Source organism: Phocoena phocoena, chromosome X (assembly GCF_963924675.1).
Source record: "Phocoena phocoena chromosome X, mPhoPho1.1, whole genome shotgun sequence".
NCBI lineage: Eukaryota > Metazoa > Chordata > Mammalia > Artiodactyla > Phocoenidae > Phocoena > Phocoena phocoena.
The window spans coordinates 29838246-29855366 of NC_089240.1; the positions used below are offsets into that span (position 1 = coordinate 29838246).

A 17121-nucleotide genomic window follows, 5' to 3' on the forward strand; every position below is an offset into this window, starting at 1 on the left:
ATGAGTGACAACTGTATCAGGCAGGTTGAGACGATATGATGGTGATTCCACTCGGGGTTCTAACTCAGTACCCTAAATCTGACTCACGTGAAGGCCTAAGATTCCCCCCTCTGCTGCCCTGGGACCTCCCCCTCAAACCAAGTTCCTCACTTTTCTGTGATCCCCGAGAAGGATATGAGGCCGTCTCTTCCTGACAGTTACACCAGGATCTGTCATGGCAACAGGGAGGATTCTGTGAGGTCTCCGCCGATACGGGTTTGGTGGGCCCTGAACTCTTCTCTCTGCTCACCTTCCTCCTGGCTCACCTTGGAAATCCTATCTCTACTGACCTGAGTTGGCCAACCTCAGGCCAAAGTCTTCACTTTCTCAACCTCTTACGTGGAAATCAGGTTCAGCCACATCTTGCCAAGGCTGTCTGGGGACTCTGAGGGCTGACGGCAGGGTCAGGAGTCCACGGGGCACACTGTTCGGGGGTGGCAGGTGTGCTTCCTTCATTCCTCATTCAGGGTCCTGACCACCACATGTGGCAGAGACTGGGACTCCTCCCTCTACTGACCTGAGCTCATCCTCCTAGGTAGGACTCACAAGTCCCTGAGAACCCTGAAGAGTAACTGAGGGCATGCTCAGGCTGACAACTTTGCCTGGCATGTTGCTCTCCCCAGGCCACCCGTAAGGGGCCCTTCATCGTGGCTCCCGTTTCTTGATTAAAGGCTTCCTGGGAAAGGGCCCATCCCTGCAAACTCTTGACTGGCTTCCCTACTGCAAACCCTTCAGAGACTGGGTCTCCGTCCCAGGAGTGATGTGAAGTAGGGAAGTTGTAACGCAAGGCAGGATGGATGTGCTGTCAAAGAAAAAGAATACATTGGTTTTTCCCTTCTCTTTACCAGCAACACTTAGCCTTTTATGTAACTTCTCTTTGAATAGATTTAACTTCCAAATGCGAAGGGCTGTCCAGCATGATTTTCTGAGCCCCTGATCTTTTGAGGTTATCTGACTTTGGATATGTAGATGATCATACTGTGACTAAATATCTTCCTCTGCTTTCTTCACCCTTTTCAACTATTTTGATACGCTTATTGCTGTGCGTATGTATTCCCATCCAGTGTTTTGGCCACAGAGTCCTCCTTTTTATCACCTGAGATATATTTTGTAGTGAGTGAGAAGTAAGGTGAATTAAGGAACACAAAGTTGGCCTCGGGCTGGGAGGAATGGAAAAGTGTGGGCGTCAGACTTAGTTAGGCCAGGAGTCTAGTTCCAACACTGTCACTTAACAGCTGTGTGAAACTGAACACATTACCAAACTCTGTGAGCCTCGGTCTTTTCATCTGTGAAATGGGTTTGAGAAGCTCTGCCTTGGGGACTGATAGAATTTATATAATGCCTGTGAAGTGCCTGGCCCATTGCCTGGCCGGTACTGAGACTTTCAAGGATGCCAGTTCTTACTATGATTAATTTGTCCCCTGGAGTTTCAACCCACTACACTGAGATTTAACTCTCAATCCAGGAGATGCCAGAGAACAAGCAGGGCTCTAGGGCAAAGAAACCCCTATCAGGCAAAATCCTGCTTAGCAAGGAAAACTAGTATTTCCCTGTTAAGAGTGTGTCATTCGAGGTCAACATGAGGCAGACTTCCTCAGTAGATGCAACACGAAGCTCTAAAATGTTTCACGGACCTAAAACTTACCTCCCTCTCAGTTGCCCTTCTTTATAAACCACTCCCACTTTCATTCATTTAACCACCCACGAATATCTACTCCTTGCCTAGAGTTTGCCAAATTACAATCAAGATAACTTAATTTGAATGATTTTTTTTCGTGGAGTGGGCTCTGGCTCCCCCAACTAGGGCAAAGAGTGCCAGTCCAGTGGCTTCTGGGCATCCCCCCTCAGGGGAGTACCACCCTTATTTCTCAGAAACTCCCTGGAGACATGACAGCGTGAATAAAACATCTAATTTGCATAGTGTTCACCTGCACTGGGACAAGAGCACAGGACACATTCTATTCCTGCCTCAGGTGATTTCTCTCTGATTCACCCACAACCCCAAAGTACAAGGAGACCTCGAAGATATTGCAGGTTTGGTTCCAGACCCCCAAAATAAAGTGAATAGCACAATACAGCGAGTCACAAGAATTTTTTGGTTTCCCAGAGCTCTTACAAAATTTCTGTTTACACTATACCGCAGCCTATTAAGCGTGCAATAGCATTATGCCAAGGAACAATGTACATACCTTAATTAAAAAATACCTTGCTGCTAAAAACTGCTAACCGTCACCTGAGCCTTCAGCGAGTCCATCTTTTTGCTGGTGGAAGGTGTGAAATATTGTGAGAATTACCAAAACGTGACACAGAGACATGACGTGACAATACCTTGTTGGAAAAATGGCACTGAAAGACTTGCTGGAAGCAAGGTTGACACAAACCTTCAATTTGTTAAAAAAAGAAAAGAAAAAGCACTATCTGTGAAATACAATAAAGCAAAGCGCAACAAAATGAAGTGTGCCTGTAACTGCTAAGGGCAGTTTTCCATTGCAGGCTTTGTCTTTCAACTGTACGGCCCACCATCTGAGGGTCCGGCCCCTGCTCAAAATTATCAGTCTCATCTAGCCCACCACGCACCTAACTTATAATTACCTCCCACTGAAGGACTTACATTTTTCCCAAGGCCCACCACTGCCTTGCATCAGGGAATTTACATTTGACTGCTATCATGCGAAACCACCCCTCTCCTTTCTTATCCTGTCTTTTCATTTGTCCTTTTGGTCTTACAGTATACATCACCATTTTCTTTATATGATAGCTGCTTCTCGGCTCTATAATCTTATGGTCAGTGGCTAGGTCTTCTTCTTCTCAGCTCTCAGAGTACTAGCAAGGAGCCTTCTGAAAGAGCAGATGCTCAAGTAATGTTTGGGGAATAAACGAGCCTGTGAGCATGAGGTCTAATTTATTATGATTTAATTCTACATTTTTGAATGAGCCAAGCACATACTGTTATTTCTAATTTTATAAAACAGAGAGTAAAAGGAATTAGTAAACCAAATACTGACCATCTTACTTTTTCTATACTATACTACATACAGTATACTATACTATACTATACTTAACTTTTTCACATTTTCAAGGAATTGCATATTGCAATGCCATGTTATCTTCCACCAAATTACTAAATAAGATGGAAGTTTTCCCAATATGTTTTACAAAACAGCAAAACTCTTATTCTTAAGCCTGATAAACAACAGTAAGTATGACTGATGTAATTCATAAACTTACATTCTAACGCTAAATAAAATTTCATTTAGGAGTAACATTTGAAAAACAGCAAAAAACAAAGACGTATTTCCAAATTCCCCATACAGAACAGGAACACAAAGGTATTATACAGTGTTCCCTCTGTCACACCCAGCCCTACACTACTTGAAATATTGAATGCTCTCTTCAGCCACAAAGTGCAGAATTTGCCTCAGATTCTGTGTGGGAGGAGCTGGACAGAACACTGGAACATCCACTGGCTTGGGCTCTCTCCTCCTCATCTTTCAAAGCCTCTTCATACAAAGACTGGAAGGCACTGGGGACGGTGTGATTGACCTTGGCCAGGAACTCCAGGACTTTCATCTTGCTGGTTTCGGCATGGGCTCTCGGGCCCCACAGGAACTCGTAGCGCGCTGGATCACTGTTGGCCACTTGCCGGTATTCCAAATACTTCAGCTTCACCAAATCTTGGGTGATGAGCTTCTTGGGCTCCCCAAATATGAAGTGCCTCTTCCCAGCATAGACTCTCATCTTATTCAGGAATTCCCAGATATTCTCCTCTGTGGCGCAGTTGCCCTTCATGAGGATCACACCCAGGATATACATCAGGATACCGGTCTTGGGTAACCCGCGGCCACGGCTCATGGTCCCATCGTTGGGGAGAGCCATTTTGCTGACAAAGGTATAAGTATGCTTGGTACGGTCCACCTCCTTTAAGTCAACACCAAATAGCATCTCCATGCTGAAAGAAGCTCTTCTGAGGATCTCAGGGAATCGATTTTGGTACTTCTTATCGATAAGCTTCAGCATATGTGCTTTCCTAGCAGGCTTTTTCATTTTATACGTGTGCACCAGGAACTGCACCAACACACTCACTATCCTCCTTAGAGGGCCTTTTCGAGACCGCACGGCAGAGATGGGGGCCTGAGAGGAACTGTGCTTTTTCTTCATTTGGCCTTTGGCTCCTTTGTTTGATCTCGCGGGAGAAACACCTGCAGGCTTAGTGGTGGTGGCTAGGGCCCTCTGAGGACTCTTGAGAGTGCTACGTGACTTAGCACCCGGCTTTCTCCGAGTAGTAACCCCAGGAGGAGAAGGACATGAAGACGAGGCGGCTCCCTCCTCAGCTGCAGTGGCCTGAGCACCCGTCAGACCCTGGGTCCCGCTTTGGGCCTGGTGGCGTCTCTCACGGGTGCGGAGCTTACTCTTCTGCCCCCGAGGCATGGTGACTATGGTCAGGGACAAAAGGCAGGAGCGCAGGTAGGACAGCGCTGCAGAGATGCGAGAGGATGAGAGGGTGTGAGCGCCTACAGCAGGGAGGTACCACCCTGCCTTTAAGAGGGCCGCTCTTCAGGTTTCCATGTGGGTCCTGCTCTACGAACACACAGGACTCCTGTTCTGATCACCCTGTTCTCTAAGAACCCTGTGGAAATAATCAAAGTGAGCCTCAGGCTGCAGCCTGCCAGCCCTGCCTGGTGCTTACTGGGGCTGAGAGCAGCAGTGGGCAATTATCTAGTCCTTGTGGAGCCCCCTCTACTCTGGAGCACTGGGGTTCCCTCAGTTCATATGCAGGACCATCATATCAACTTTGGGCTGGGCCCCCTCCTCTGTGCTGCTCTAAATTTATACCTCAGACCCAGGTCCTCATCTTCCTGGGATACCTTAAGAAGAAGGGAAGGGGCATCTCAGCCCAGCACCCCTGCCAGGGGGCACCCACAGCTGACAACTCTATGGGACTCTGTCCTGGGCTCCTTGGGGTCCTCAGTCCTCATTCAGGGTCCTTGCCTTGGCTCTCACCAATCTGATACCATCAGAAATAAAGGAGGGGAAACTCGGGAGCTGTGCAAACAAAGAGAAAGGGAAATCTCTCCCAGCAGCCTCAGGAGCAGCGGATTAAATCTCCACAATTAACTTGATGGACCCCGCATCTGTGGAATACCTCAATAGACAACGAATCATCCCAAACTGAGGAGCCGTGTGGATGAAAGGCTCTTGGTGCTGCGGCCAGGAGTCAGTGCTGTGCCTCTGAGGTGGGAGAGCCAACTTCAGGACACTGGCCAACAAGAGACCTCCAGGCTCCACATAATATCAAACGGGGAAAACCTCCCAGAGATCTCCATCTCACCACCAGCACCCAGCTTCACTCAACGACCAGCAAGCTACAGTGCTGGACATCCTATGCCAAACAACTAGCAAAACAGGAACACAACCACACCCATTAGCAGAGAGGCTGCCTAAAATCATAATGAGGCCAAAGACACCCCAAAACACACCGTCAGACGTGGAACTGCCCACCAGAAAGGCAAGGTCCAGCCTCATCCACCATAACACAGGCACTAGTCCCCTCCACCAGGAAGCCTACACAACCCACTGAACCAACCTTAGCCACTGGGGACAGCCATCAAAAACAATGGGAACTACGAACCTGCAGCCTGCAAAAAGGAGACCCCAAACACAGTAAGATAAGCAGAATGAGAAGACAGAACAACACATGGCAGATGAAGGAGCAAGATAAAAATGCACCAGACCTAACAAGTGAAGAGGGAATAGGCAGTCTACCTGAAAAAGAATTCACAATAATGATAGTTAAAGATGATCCAAAATCTTGGAAATAGAATGGACAAAATGCAAGAAACATTTAACAAGGACCTAGAAGAACTAAAGATGAAACAAACAATGATGAACAACACAATAAATGAAATGAAAAAGACTCTAGATGGGATCAATAGCAGAATAACTGAGGCAGAAGAACGGATAAGTGACCTGGAAGATAAAATAGTGGAAATAATTACTGCAGAGCAGAATAAAGAAACAAGAATGAAAAGAACTGAGGACAGTCTCAGAGACCTCTCGGACAACATTAAATGCACCAACATTCGAATTATAGGGGTTCCAGAAGAAGAAGAGAAAAAGAAAGGGACGGAGAAAATATTTGAAGAGATTATAGTTGAAAACTTCCCTAATATGGGAAAGGAAATAGTTAATCAAGTCCAGGAAGCACAGAGAGTCCCATACAGGATAAATCCAAGGAGAAATACGCCAAGACACATATTAACCAAACTGTCAAAAATTAAATACAAAGAAAGCATATTAAAAGCAGCAAGGGAAAAACAACAAATAACACACAAGGGAATCCCCATACGGTTAAGAGCGGATCTCTCAGCAGAAACTCTGTAAGCCAGAAGGGAGTGGCAGGACATACTGAAAGTAATGAAGGAGAAAAACCTGCAACCAAGATTACTCTACCCAGCAAGGATCTCATTCAGATTTGATGGAGAAATCAAAACCTTTACAGACAAGCAAATGCTGAGAGAGTTCAGCACCACCAAACCAGCTTTAAAACAAATGCTAAAGAAACTTCTCTAGGCAAGAAACACAAGAGAAGGAAAAGACCTACAATAACGAGCCCAAAACAATGTAGAAAATGGGAATAGGAACATACACATCGATAATTACCTTAAATGTAAATGGACTAAATGCTCCCACCAAAAGACACAGATTGGCTAAATGGATACAAAAACAAGACCCATATATATGCTGTCTACAAGAGACCCACTTCAGACCTAGAGACACATACAGACTGAAAGTAAGGGGATGGAAAAAGATATTCCATGCAAATGGAAACCAAAAGAAAGCTGGAGTAGCAATTCTCATATCAGACAAAATAGACTTTAAAATAAAGACTATTAGAAGAGACAAAGAAGGACACTACATAGTGATCAAGGGATCGATCCAAGAAGAAGATGTAACAATTGTAAATATTTATGCACCAAACATAAGAGCACCTCAATACGTAAGGCAAATACTAACAGCCTTAAGAGGGGAAATTGACAGTAACACATCCATAGTAGGGGACTTTAACACCCCACTTTCACCAATGGACAGATCATCCAAAATGAAAATAAATAAGGAAACACAAGCTTTAAATGATACATTAAACAAGATGGACTTAATTGATATTAATAGGACACTCCATCCAAAAACAACAGAATACACATTTTTCTCAAGTGCTCATGGAACATTCTCCAAGATAGATGACATCTTGGGTCACAAATCAAGCCTTGGTAAATTTAAGAAAATTGAAATTGCATCAGGTATCTTTTCCGAACACAACACCATGAGACTAGATATCAATTACAGGAAAAGATCTGTAAAAAATACAAACACATGGAGGCTAAACAATACACTATTTAATAACAAAGTGATCACTGAAGAAAACAAAGGGGAAATAAAAAAATACCTGGAAACAAATGACAATGGAGACACGACGACCCAAAACCTATGGGATGCAGCAAAAGCAGTTCTAAGCGGGAAGTTTATAGCAATACAAGCCCACCTTAAGAAACAGGAAACAACTCAAATAAACAACCTAACCTTGCACCTAAAGCAATTACAAAAAGAAGAAAAAGAAACCACAAAGTTATCAGAAGGAAAGAAATCATAAAAATCAGATCAGAAATAAATGAAAAAGAAATGAAGGAAACAATAGCAAAGATCAATAAAACTAAAAGCTGGTTCTTTGAGAAGGTGAACAAAATTGATAAACCATTAGCCGGACTCATCAAGAAAAAAAGGGAGAAGACTCAAATCAACAGAATAAGTAATGAAAAAGGAGAAGTAACAACTGACACTGCAGAAACATAGAAGGTCATGAGCGATTACCACAAGCAACTCTATGCCAATAAAATGGACAACCTGGAAGAAATGGACAAGCTCTTAGAAATGCACAACCTGCCAAGACTGAATCAGGAAGAAATAGAAAATATGAACAGACGAAGCACAAGCAGTGAAATTGAAACTATGATTAAAAATCTTCCAACAAACAAAAGCCCAGGACCAGATGGCTTCACAGGCGAATTCTATCAAACATTTAGAGAAGAGCTAACACCTATTCTTCTCAAACTCTTTGAAAATACAGCAGAAGGAGGAACACTCCCAAATTCATTTTACGAGGCCACCATCACCTGGATACCAAAACCAGACAAGGATGTCACAAAGAAAAAAAACTACAGGCCAATATCACTGATGAACATAGATGCAAAAATCCTCAACAAAATACTAGCAAACAGAATCCAACAGCACATTAAAAGGATCACACACCAAGATCAAGTGGGGTTTATTCCAGGAATGCAAGGATTCTGCAATATACGCAAATTAATCAATGTGATAAACCATATTAACAAACTGAAGGAAAAAAACCATATGATCATCTCAATAGATGCAGAGAAAGCTTTTGACAAAATTCAACACCCATTTATGATAAAAACCCTCCAGAAAGTAGGCACAGAGGGAAGTTTCCTCAACCTATTAAAGGCCATATATGACAAGCCCACAGCCAACATCACCCTCAATGGCGAAAAACTGAAAGCATTTCCACTAAGATCAGGAACAAGACAAGGTTGCCCACTCTCACCACTCTTAGTCAACATAGTTTTGGAAGCTTAAGCCACAGCAATCAGAGAAGAAAAGGAAATAAAAGGAATCCAAATCGGAAAAGAAGAAGAAAAACTGTCACTGTTTGCAGATGACATGATACTATACATAGAGAATCCTAAAGATGCTACCAGAAAACTACTAGAGCTAATCAGTGAATTTGGTAAAGTTGCAGGATACAAAATTAATGCACAGAAATCTCTGGCATTCCTATACACTAATGATGAAAAATCTGAAAGTGAAATCAAGAAAACACTCCCATTTACCACTGCAACAAAAAGAATAAAATATCTAGGAACAAACCTACCTAAGGAGACACAAGACCTGTATTCAGAAAATTATAAGACACTGATGAGAGAAATTAAAGATGATACAAATAGAGAGAGAGATATACCATGTTCTTGGATTGGAAGAATCAACATTGTGAAAATGACTCTACTACCCAAAGCAATCTACAGATTCAATGCAATCCCTATCCAACTACCACTGGCATTTTTCACAGAAGTAGAACAAAAAATTTCACAATTTGTATGGAAACACAAAAGACCCCGAACAGCCAAAGCAATCTTGAGAACAAAAAACGGAGCTGGAGGAATCAGGCTCCTTGACTTCAGACTATACTACAAAGCTACAGTAATCAAGACAGTATGGTACTGTCACAAAAACAGAAAGATACATTAATGGAACAGGATAGAAAGCCCAGAGATAAACCCACGCACATATGGTCACCTTATCTTTGATAAAGGAGGCAGGAATGTACAGTGCAGAAAGGACAGCCTCTTCGATAAATGGTGCTGGGAAAACTGGACAGCTACATGTAGAAGTATGAGATTAGATCACTCCCTAACACCATACACAAAAATAAGCTCAAAATGGATTAAAGGCCTAAATGTAAGGCCAGAAACTATCAAACTCTTAGAGGAAAACATAGGCAGAACCCTCTATGACATAAATCACAGCAAGATCCTTTTTGACCCCCCTCCTAGAGAAATGGAAATAAAAACAAAAATAAACAAACGGGACCTAATGAAACTTCAAAGCTTTTGCGCAGCAAAGGAAACCATAAACAAGACCAAAAGACAACCCTCAGAATGGGAGAAAATATTTGCAAATGAAGCAACTGACAAAGGATTAATTTCCGAAATTTACAAGCAGCTCATGCAGCTCAATAACAAAAAAACAAACAACCCAATCAAAAAATAGGCAGAAGACCTAAATAGACATTTCTCCAAAGAAGATATACAGAATGCCAACAAACACATGGAAGGATGCTCAACATCATTAATCATTATAGAAATGCAAATCAAAACTACAATGAGATATCATCTCACACCAGTCAGAATGGCCATCATCAAAAAATCTAGAAACAATAAATGCTGGAGAGGGTGTGGAGAAAAGAGGACACTCTTGCACTGCTGGTGGGAATGTGAATTGGTTCAGCCACTGTGGAGAACAGTATGGAGGTTCCTTAAAAAACTACAAATAGAATTACCATATGACCCAGCAATCCCACTACTTGGCATATACCCTGAGAAAACCAAAATTCAAAAAGAGTCATGTACCAAAATGTTCATTGCAGCTCTATTTACAATAGCCAGGACATGGAAACAACCTAAGCGCCCATCATCGGATGAATGGATAAAGAAGATGTGGCACATATACACAATGGAATATTACTCAGCCTTAAAAAGAAATGAAATTGAGCTATTTGTAATGAGATGGATAGACCTAGAGTCTGTCATACAGAGTGAAGTAAGTCAGAAAGAAAAAGACAAATACCGTATGCTAACACATATATATGGAATTTAAGGGAAAAAAATGTCATGAAGAACCTAGGGGTAAGATAGGAATAAAGACGCAGACCTACTGGAGAACGGACTTGAGGATATGGGGAGGGGGAAGGGTGAGTTTTGACAGGGCGAGAGAGAGTCATAGACATATACACACTAACAAACGTAGTAAGGTAGATAGCTGGGGGGAAGCAGCCGCAAGGCACAGGGATATTAGCTCGGTGCTTTGTGACAGCCTGGAAGTGTGGGATGGGGAGAGTGGGAGGGAGGGAGACGCAAGAGGGAAGACATATGGGAACATATGTATATGTATAGCTGATTCACTTTGTTATAAAGCAGAAACTAACACACCATTGTAAAGCAATTATACCCCAATAAAGATGTTTAAAAAAAAAAAAAAATCTAGAAACAATAAATGCTGGAGAGGGTGTGGAGAAACGGGAACACTCCTGCACTGCTGGTGGGAATGTGAATTGGTTCAGCCACTTATGGAGAACAGTACGGAGGTTCCTTAAAAAACTACAAATAGAACTACCATATGACCCAGCAATCCCACTACTGGGCATATACCCTGAGAAAACCATCATTCAAAAAGAGTCATGTACCAAAATGTTCATTGCAGCTCTACTTACAATAGCCCGGAGATGGAAACAACCTAAGTGTCCATCATCGGATGAATGGATAAAGAAGATGTGGCACATATATACAATGGAATATTACTCAGCCATAAAAAGAAATGAAATTGAGCTATTTGTAATGAGGTGGATAGACCTAGAGTCTGTCATACAGAGTGAAGTGAGTCAGAAAGAGAAAGTCAAATACCGTATGCTATCACATGTATATGGAATTTAAGGGAAAAAATGTCATGAAGAACCTAGGGGTAAGACAGGAATAAAGACACAGACCTACTGGAGAATGGACTTGAGGATATGGGGAGGGGGAAGGGTGAGCTGTGACAAAGCGAGAGAGAGGCATGGACATATATACACTACCAAACGTAAGGTAGATAGCTAGTGGAAAGCAGCCGCATAGCACAGGGATATCCGCTCAGTGCTTTGTGACCGCCTGGAGGGGTGGGGTAGGGAGGGTCGGAGGGAGGGAGACGCAAGAGGGAAGAGATATGGGAACATATGTATATGTATAACTGATTCACTTTGTAATAAAGCAGAAACTAACACACCATTGTAAAGCAATTATACCCCAATAAAGATGTTTAAAAAAAAGAAAAGAAATAAAGGAAGGCTCACACACACCTGACTTCCATACCTGGGCTACCCAGCACTGCAAGCAAGGAGGGGGACACTCTCTGTTGTCTCCTCTGTTTGTGGGTGAGTGGTATCATCACTGTTCTTTCAGGGTCCTCACCCTGACTCCTATAAAGCCCTGGGTCTCTTCCCTCTGCAGAATTGGGGCTATTCAATTAGTCCAACACCCTCACATCTCTGAACTCTCCAGACACATGAGAAGAGTGCTTCAGCTTGACAGGTACTCTTGGTTTCTACTCAGAACACGGGCAGAATTTATGAGACCCTACATTTTAGAGTCGGTGTTCACCTTAGTCCTCTCAGGTCTCTGACCCGAACTATGTGTAGGACTTAGGACTCCTCCCACCAATAACCTGGCTAGTCCAGCCTCAGAGCAAAGCCCTCAATTCCCTGAGTCCCTAGAGGGGGAAGTCAGGGTCCTACATATATGACTACCCCTGGCTGGAGCCTCCCACAAGTGTAGGGGCGCTGCCACCCCTAAATGGGGAGAGGCCCCCTCATCAGTACTTAGGGCCCTCACCTTCACCTCAGTTAGGACCTAGGTATCCTCCATCCGCAAGATGGAGCTACTCCCTAGACCAAGGCCCTCCCAGCCCCGAGACATCTCAGGCAGAACTCAGTTTGATGGCTCTGTTGGGGCTTCGCAGGGCCTACAGCCAGCAGCGAGACTTCGTGCAGTTTGTTATGGGCCGAGTGGCACCTCTCACTCCCCACTCAAAGTCTTCACCTTGACTCCAGACCAGTACTGGGAATTTTCTCTTGGCCGGCCGGAGGCATGGCCCTCAGATGAAAGTTCTCACTTCCTGGAACCTCTGAAGCCGAAGTCAGGATGACTCACATCCGGCCACAACTACTCAGGGTCTCTGACAGCTGACAGCAGGGGCGGGGGTCTGTGGTACTCCAGTGTTCTGGAGCCGGTGGTCCCTAGGTCCTACATACAGGGTGCCCATCTTGGAATCTGTCAGAGCCTGGGACTTCTCCCTTTACTGAACTGTGCCCACAAGCTTCACCTCCTTGAGCTCCTGGGGGTGGGGGGGAAGTCTGGGCCTGCTATATACGACCACCCTGGCCTGGAGGCTCCGGGAACTGAGTGCATGGGTGCGGCTTTGTTGCCATCTCTACGCCCTCATTAGCACTCAGGCCCCGCCCCTCCCCCGCCCCCCATCCTCCCCGCCCCCCCCCTCCCCCGCCTTGACTTCAGTCAGGGCCTAGGTTTCCTTGATTTACAGAATCAGGAAATTCTCTCTTAGATTAAGGCTTTCCCCCTTGAGAATTTCCAGGCAGAACTCAGCCTAACAGCTTTTCGGGAACCTTCCACTTTCGATCACAGAGGCGCGATTTGTGGGGGTCACCTTTGTTACGGGAGGGGGGAAGGATCCCTTGGGTCCGCATTCAGGTCCTCACCTCGACTGCAGATCAGTCCTGGGAATCCGCCCTTGGCCGAACAAACGCCGTGAACAACCGTCCGGCTCCTCGCCCCCGGAGCGGAAGTGTGGGAGCCACTACCGGCTGCGGCTGCCTCGTGTGGGGTTCCAACGGCTGACGGGACGCGCGGGGCTCTATGGGATCCCAGGGTTCAGAGGTCAGCCGTCCCATGATCCTCCCTCGCGGGTCTCTCCGTGCCATCTATTAGAGCCCGCGACCCCTCCCTCTGTGGTCCCGAGTCCTTCAGCCTCCAAACAAAGCCCTCACCTCCCCGAGCCCCTAGTGGGGAAGGCAGGGCGTTGCTCTGACCATCTCTGCCTGACAAGAGGGGCGCCACACTGTGAGCCTTCCTCCTTCGGAGAGAGACGCTCTCATTAGCACTGAGGTCCTCACCTTGACCCTGTTTTGTCTGGTTATGGCCAAGACCCCTTCCCTTGCAGAACTGGGACCTGATCCTGATAGACAAAGCTCTTCCCTCGCCGAGACCAGACAGACAGAAATGAGGAGGCTTCTCATCCCTATGGCTCTGCCTGGGGCCTCTCATGGTTAAGAATGGGGGCAGGGGTCTGTAAAGCCCCCTCATTTGTGGGTCTAGTGATACGCTCTTTCCTCACTCAGGGGCCCCACCATACTCCTGGCCAGTCCCGGGACCTGATCCTCCCTGACCCTCCAACCTGAGCTTCTCCCTCTACTGAACTGAGGCTGTTCTTCTTAGACCAAGACTTTGACCTCACTGAAAACTATGAGACTTATAAGAGAGGATGCCCTGCCTGGGCATTCTAGGTCTGAGAGCACGTTTGGGCAGGTCTCTGAATGACCTATATTTTGGCGTGGTTGTCTCTCCAGTCCTCACTCATTTCGGGGGGGGGGGGGGGGATGGTGTTCCTTTTGTCTATCTCTTGGATTAAAAGGTTCCTGGGGAATGCCACATCCCTGCAAACTCTTGAGCAGCGTACCTAATGCAAACCTTGTAGCTTCATGTCCCAGACTTGACGTGAGATGGGGAAAATGCAACATAAGGCAGGGGGCCCAGGACAGGGGTGGGCTCCCAGAGAAAAATAATGCTAATCTGTCCTTTTCAATAGCCAGAGTTAGCCTCTTCTGTGACTTGTTTTAATTGATTTATAGGCATACCTCTTTTTATCGTATTTCACTTAATCATGCTTCACAGATATTGTTTTATTACGAATTGTAAGTTTGTGGTTACCGTGCATTGAACATGTGAATGGGTGCCGTTTTCCCAACATCATGTGTTCACGTGGGGTCCCTGTGCCACATTTTGTTAATTCTTGAAATATTTTAAACTTCTTCATTATTTTCTTATGGTTCTCTGCTCAGCTATCTTTGTTATTCTTGTAACTATTTTTGTTTTTTGTTTGTTTGTTTGTTTTTTGCGGTACGCGGGACTCTCACTGTTGTGGTCTCTCCCGTTGCAGAGCACAGGCTCCGGACACGCAGGCTCAGCGGCCATGGCTCACGGGCCCAGCCGCTCCGTGGCATGTGGGATCTTCCCGGACCAGGGCACGAACCCGTGTCCCCTGCATCGGCCGGTGGACTCTCAACCACTGCGCCACCAGGGAAGCCCACTGTTTTGTATTTTTAAATTAAGATGTGTACATTTTTTTTAGACACTGTCTAGTAAGTGTACAATAGGATTAACAACTTTTATAAGCACTGGGAAACCCAAAATTTCGTGCGATTTACTTTATTGCAATATTCGCATTATTGTGGTGACCTAGAACCCAACCCACAGTGTCTGAGATATGCGCATACTTCTAAAGGAAAGGAGCTGTCCAGGATGGTTTTGTGCTTCCCCTGGTTGAGGTTATGTGACACTGCATATAGAGATGATCCTATTGTCACTGAGCAGCATCTGTTTCTTCTCCTTATTCCTGTTCCTCCTTCTTATTCCTAACTGGCATTTACTGAGGTATTCTTCAATGCTTTGGATAGATTCCGATCCCGTTCTTTAGCCACACAGTCCTTATCTTTATCCCAAGATACATTTGAGTGTCAAGGAATACAAGCTCTGCTTTAGGCCAAGAGGAGTATAACAGTGTGAGATCTAGAGGAATTCAGACCAGGAGTCTAGTCCCAGGCCTGTCATTTACTAGTGTTACCCAGCAAGGGCTCACTGCCTGACATGCATAGAAGCCAATACTATCGCACTGCCTTTTGAGATAAAAACTTTATTCCGGGACTTCCCTGGTGGTGCAGTGGTTAAGAATCTGCCTGCCAATGCAGGGGACATGCAAGAGGGAAGAGATATGGGGCTATATGTATATGTATAGCTGATTCACTTTGTTATAAAGCAGAAACTAACACACCATCGTAAAGCAATTATACTCCAATAAAGATGTTTAAAAAATGTGTTGAAAAAGAAAATGAACTTATTTACAAAACAGAAACAGACTTACAGATATCCAAAACAAACTTATGGTTACCAAAGGGGAAACGTGAGGCGGGGGGGAATGGATAAATCAGGAGCTTGGGATTAACACGCCCACTACTATATATAAGACAGATAACCAACGAGGACCTACTGTATAGCACAGGGGACTCTGCTCAATATTCTGTGATAACCTGTATGAGAAAAGAATCTGAAAATGAACGAATATACGTATATATGTGACTGAATCACTTTGCTGTACACCTAAAACTAACACATTGTAAATCAACTATACTCCAATAAAATAAAATAAAAAATACCATGTGATCCAGCAATCCCACTCCTGTGCACAGATCCAAAGAAAACCATAATTTGCAAAGGTACACGCACCCCAATGTTCACTGCAGCACTATTTGCAATAGCCAAGACATGGAAGCAACCTAAATGCCCATCGACAGAGGAATGGATAAAAACTACGTGGTACATATATACAACGGAATATTACTCAGTCATAAAAAAGAAAGAAAGAATGCCATCTGCAGCAACGTGGACAGACCTAGAGATTATCACACTAAGTGAAATAAGTCAGACAGAAAGACAAATATCATATATCACTCATATGTGGAATCTGATTTTTAAAAATGACACAAATGAACTTACTTACAAAACAGAAACAGACTTACAGATATCGAAAACATACTTATGGTTACCAAAGGGGAAACGTGGGGTGGGGAGGGAATGGATAAATCAGGAGCTTGGGATTAACATACACACTACTATATATAAGACAGATAACCAACGAGGACCTACTGTATAGCACAGGAGACTCTGCTCAATATTCTGTGATAATCTGTATGAGAAAAGAATCTGAAAATGAACGAATATATGTATATGTATAACTGACTCACTTTGCTGTACACCTGAAACTAACACAACATTGTAAATCAACTATTCTCCAATAAAGCAACAAAAAAACAAAAAAGGAATATACACGTGTAACACCACCTCCGGGCAATCATCTTAGGCATGGGTGAAAAACCCCATCACCCTGTAAAGCAAGGTTTCCAGTCCAGGAGCAAGGTCTTTTATCTCCTGAGTCAGAGGACCCTCATTAATATCAATCAGGTTTAATAAAGTTTTGCCACAGTCATCCAATAGCCAACTCCCATTAGCCAATCCTGACAGATATAACAGTCAGACCTAAACAAACATAGGCAAACAAATCCAAAGGCCTGGGACTTTAACCCAATCCTTTGAGTACCTCAGCAGCTGTAACCTTTTGTACTGTCTCTCTTAGGGTGGGACTCTAGCCCAGGATCCCAGCCTTAGGACTCTAACCTGGACTCTATCCCGAGCAAAAAAAACTCCCCCAGGCAGGTCTCTAACCCACAATTCCGCTGAGATTATTAGACAATTTAGGTACAGGCACATTTTAACAAGGTTACTCACCCAAAAGACGTCTGATCCAGGAGCTGTTTCTTTTCTCAAAAGCAAAAGTAGCCCGAGGAGCCTCGAGTGCCATGGCGGGGAAGCAGGAACCCAAGAGCCGACCTTCTAGACAAATTCAGTCTAGGTG

General features: G+C 44.5%; 1 protein-coding gene across 1 annotated transcript; it reads right to left on the bottom strand.

The window, feature by feature from the left end:
* Nucleotides 1-3432: 3432 nt before the first annotated feature.
* On the bottom strand, nucleotides 3433-4467 carry LOC136142051 (melanoma-associated antigen B3-like). Its single transcript, XM_065900143.1, has one exon. The coding sequence runs from the start codon at nucleotides 4465-4467 to the stop codon at nucleotides 3433-3435; it is 1035 nt and encodes a 344-aa protein (XP_065756215.1).
* Between the last annotated feature and the right edge of the window lie 12654 nt (nucleotides 4468-17121).

Coding starts and splice junctions, on each gene's coding strand:
- LOC136142051 (XM_065900143.1), bottom strand. CDS start 4,467: ATGCCTCGGGGGCAGAAGAGTAAGCTCCGCACCCGTGAGAGACGCCAC.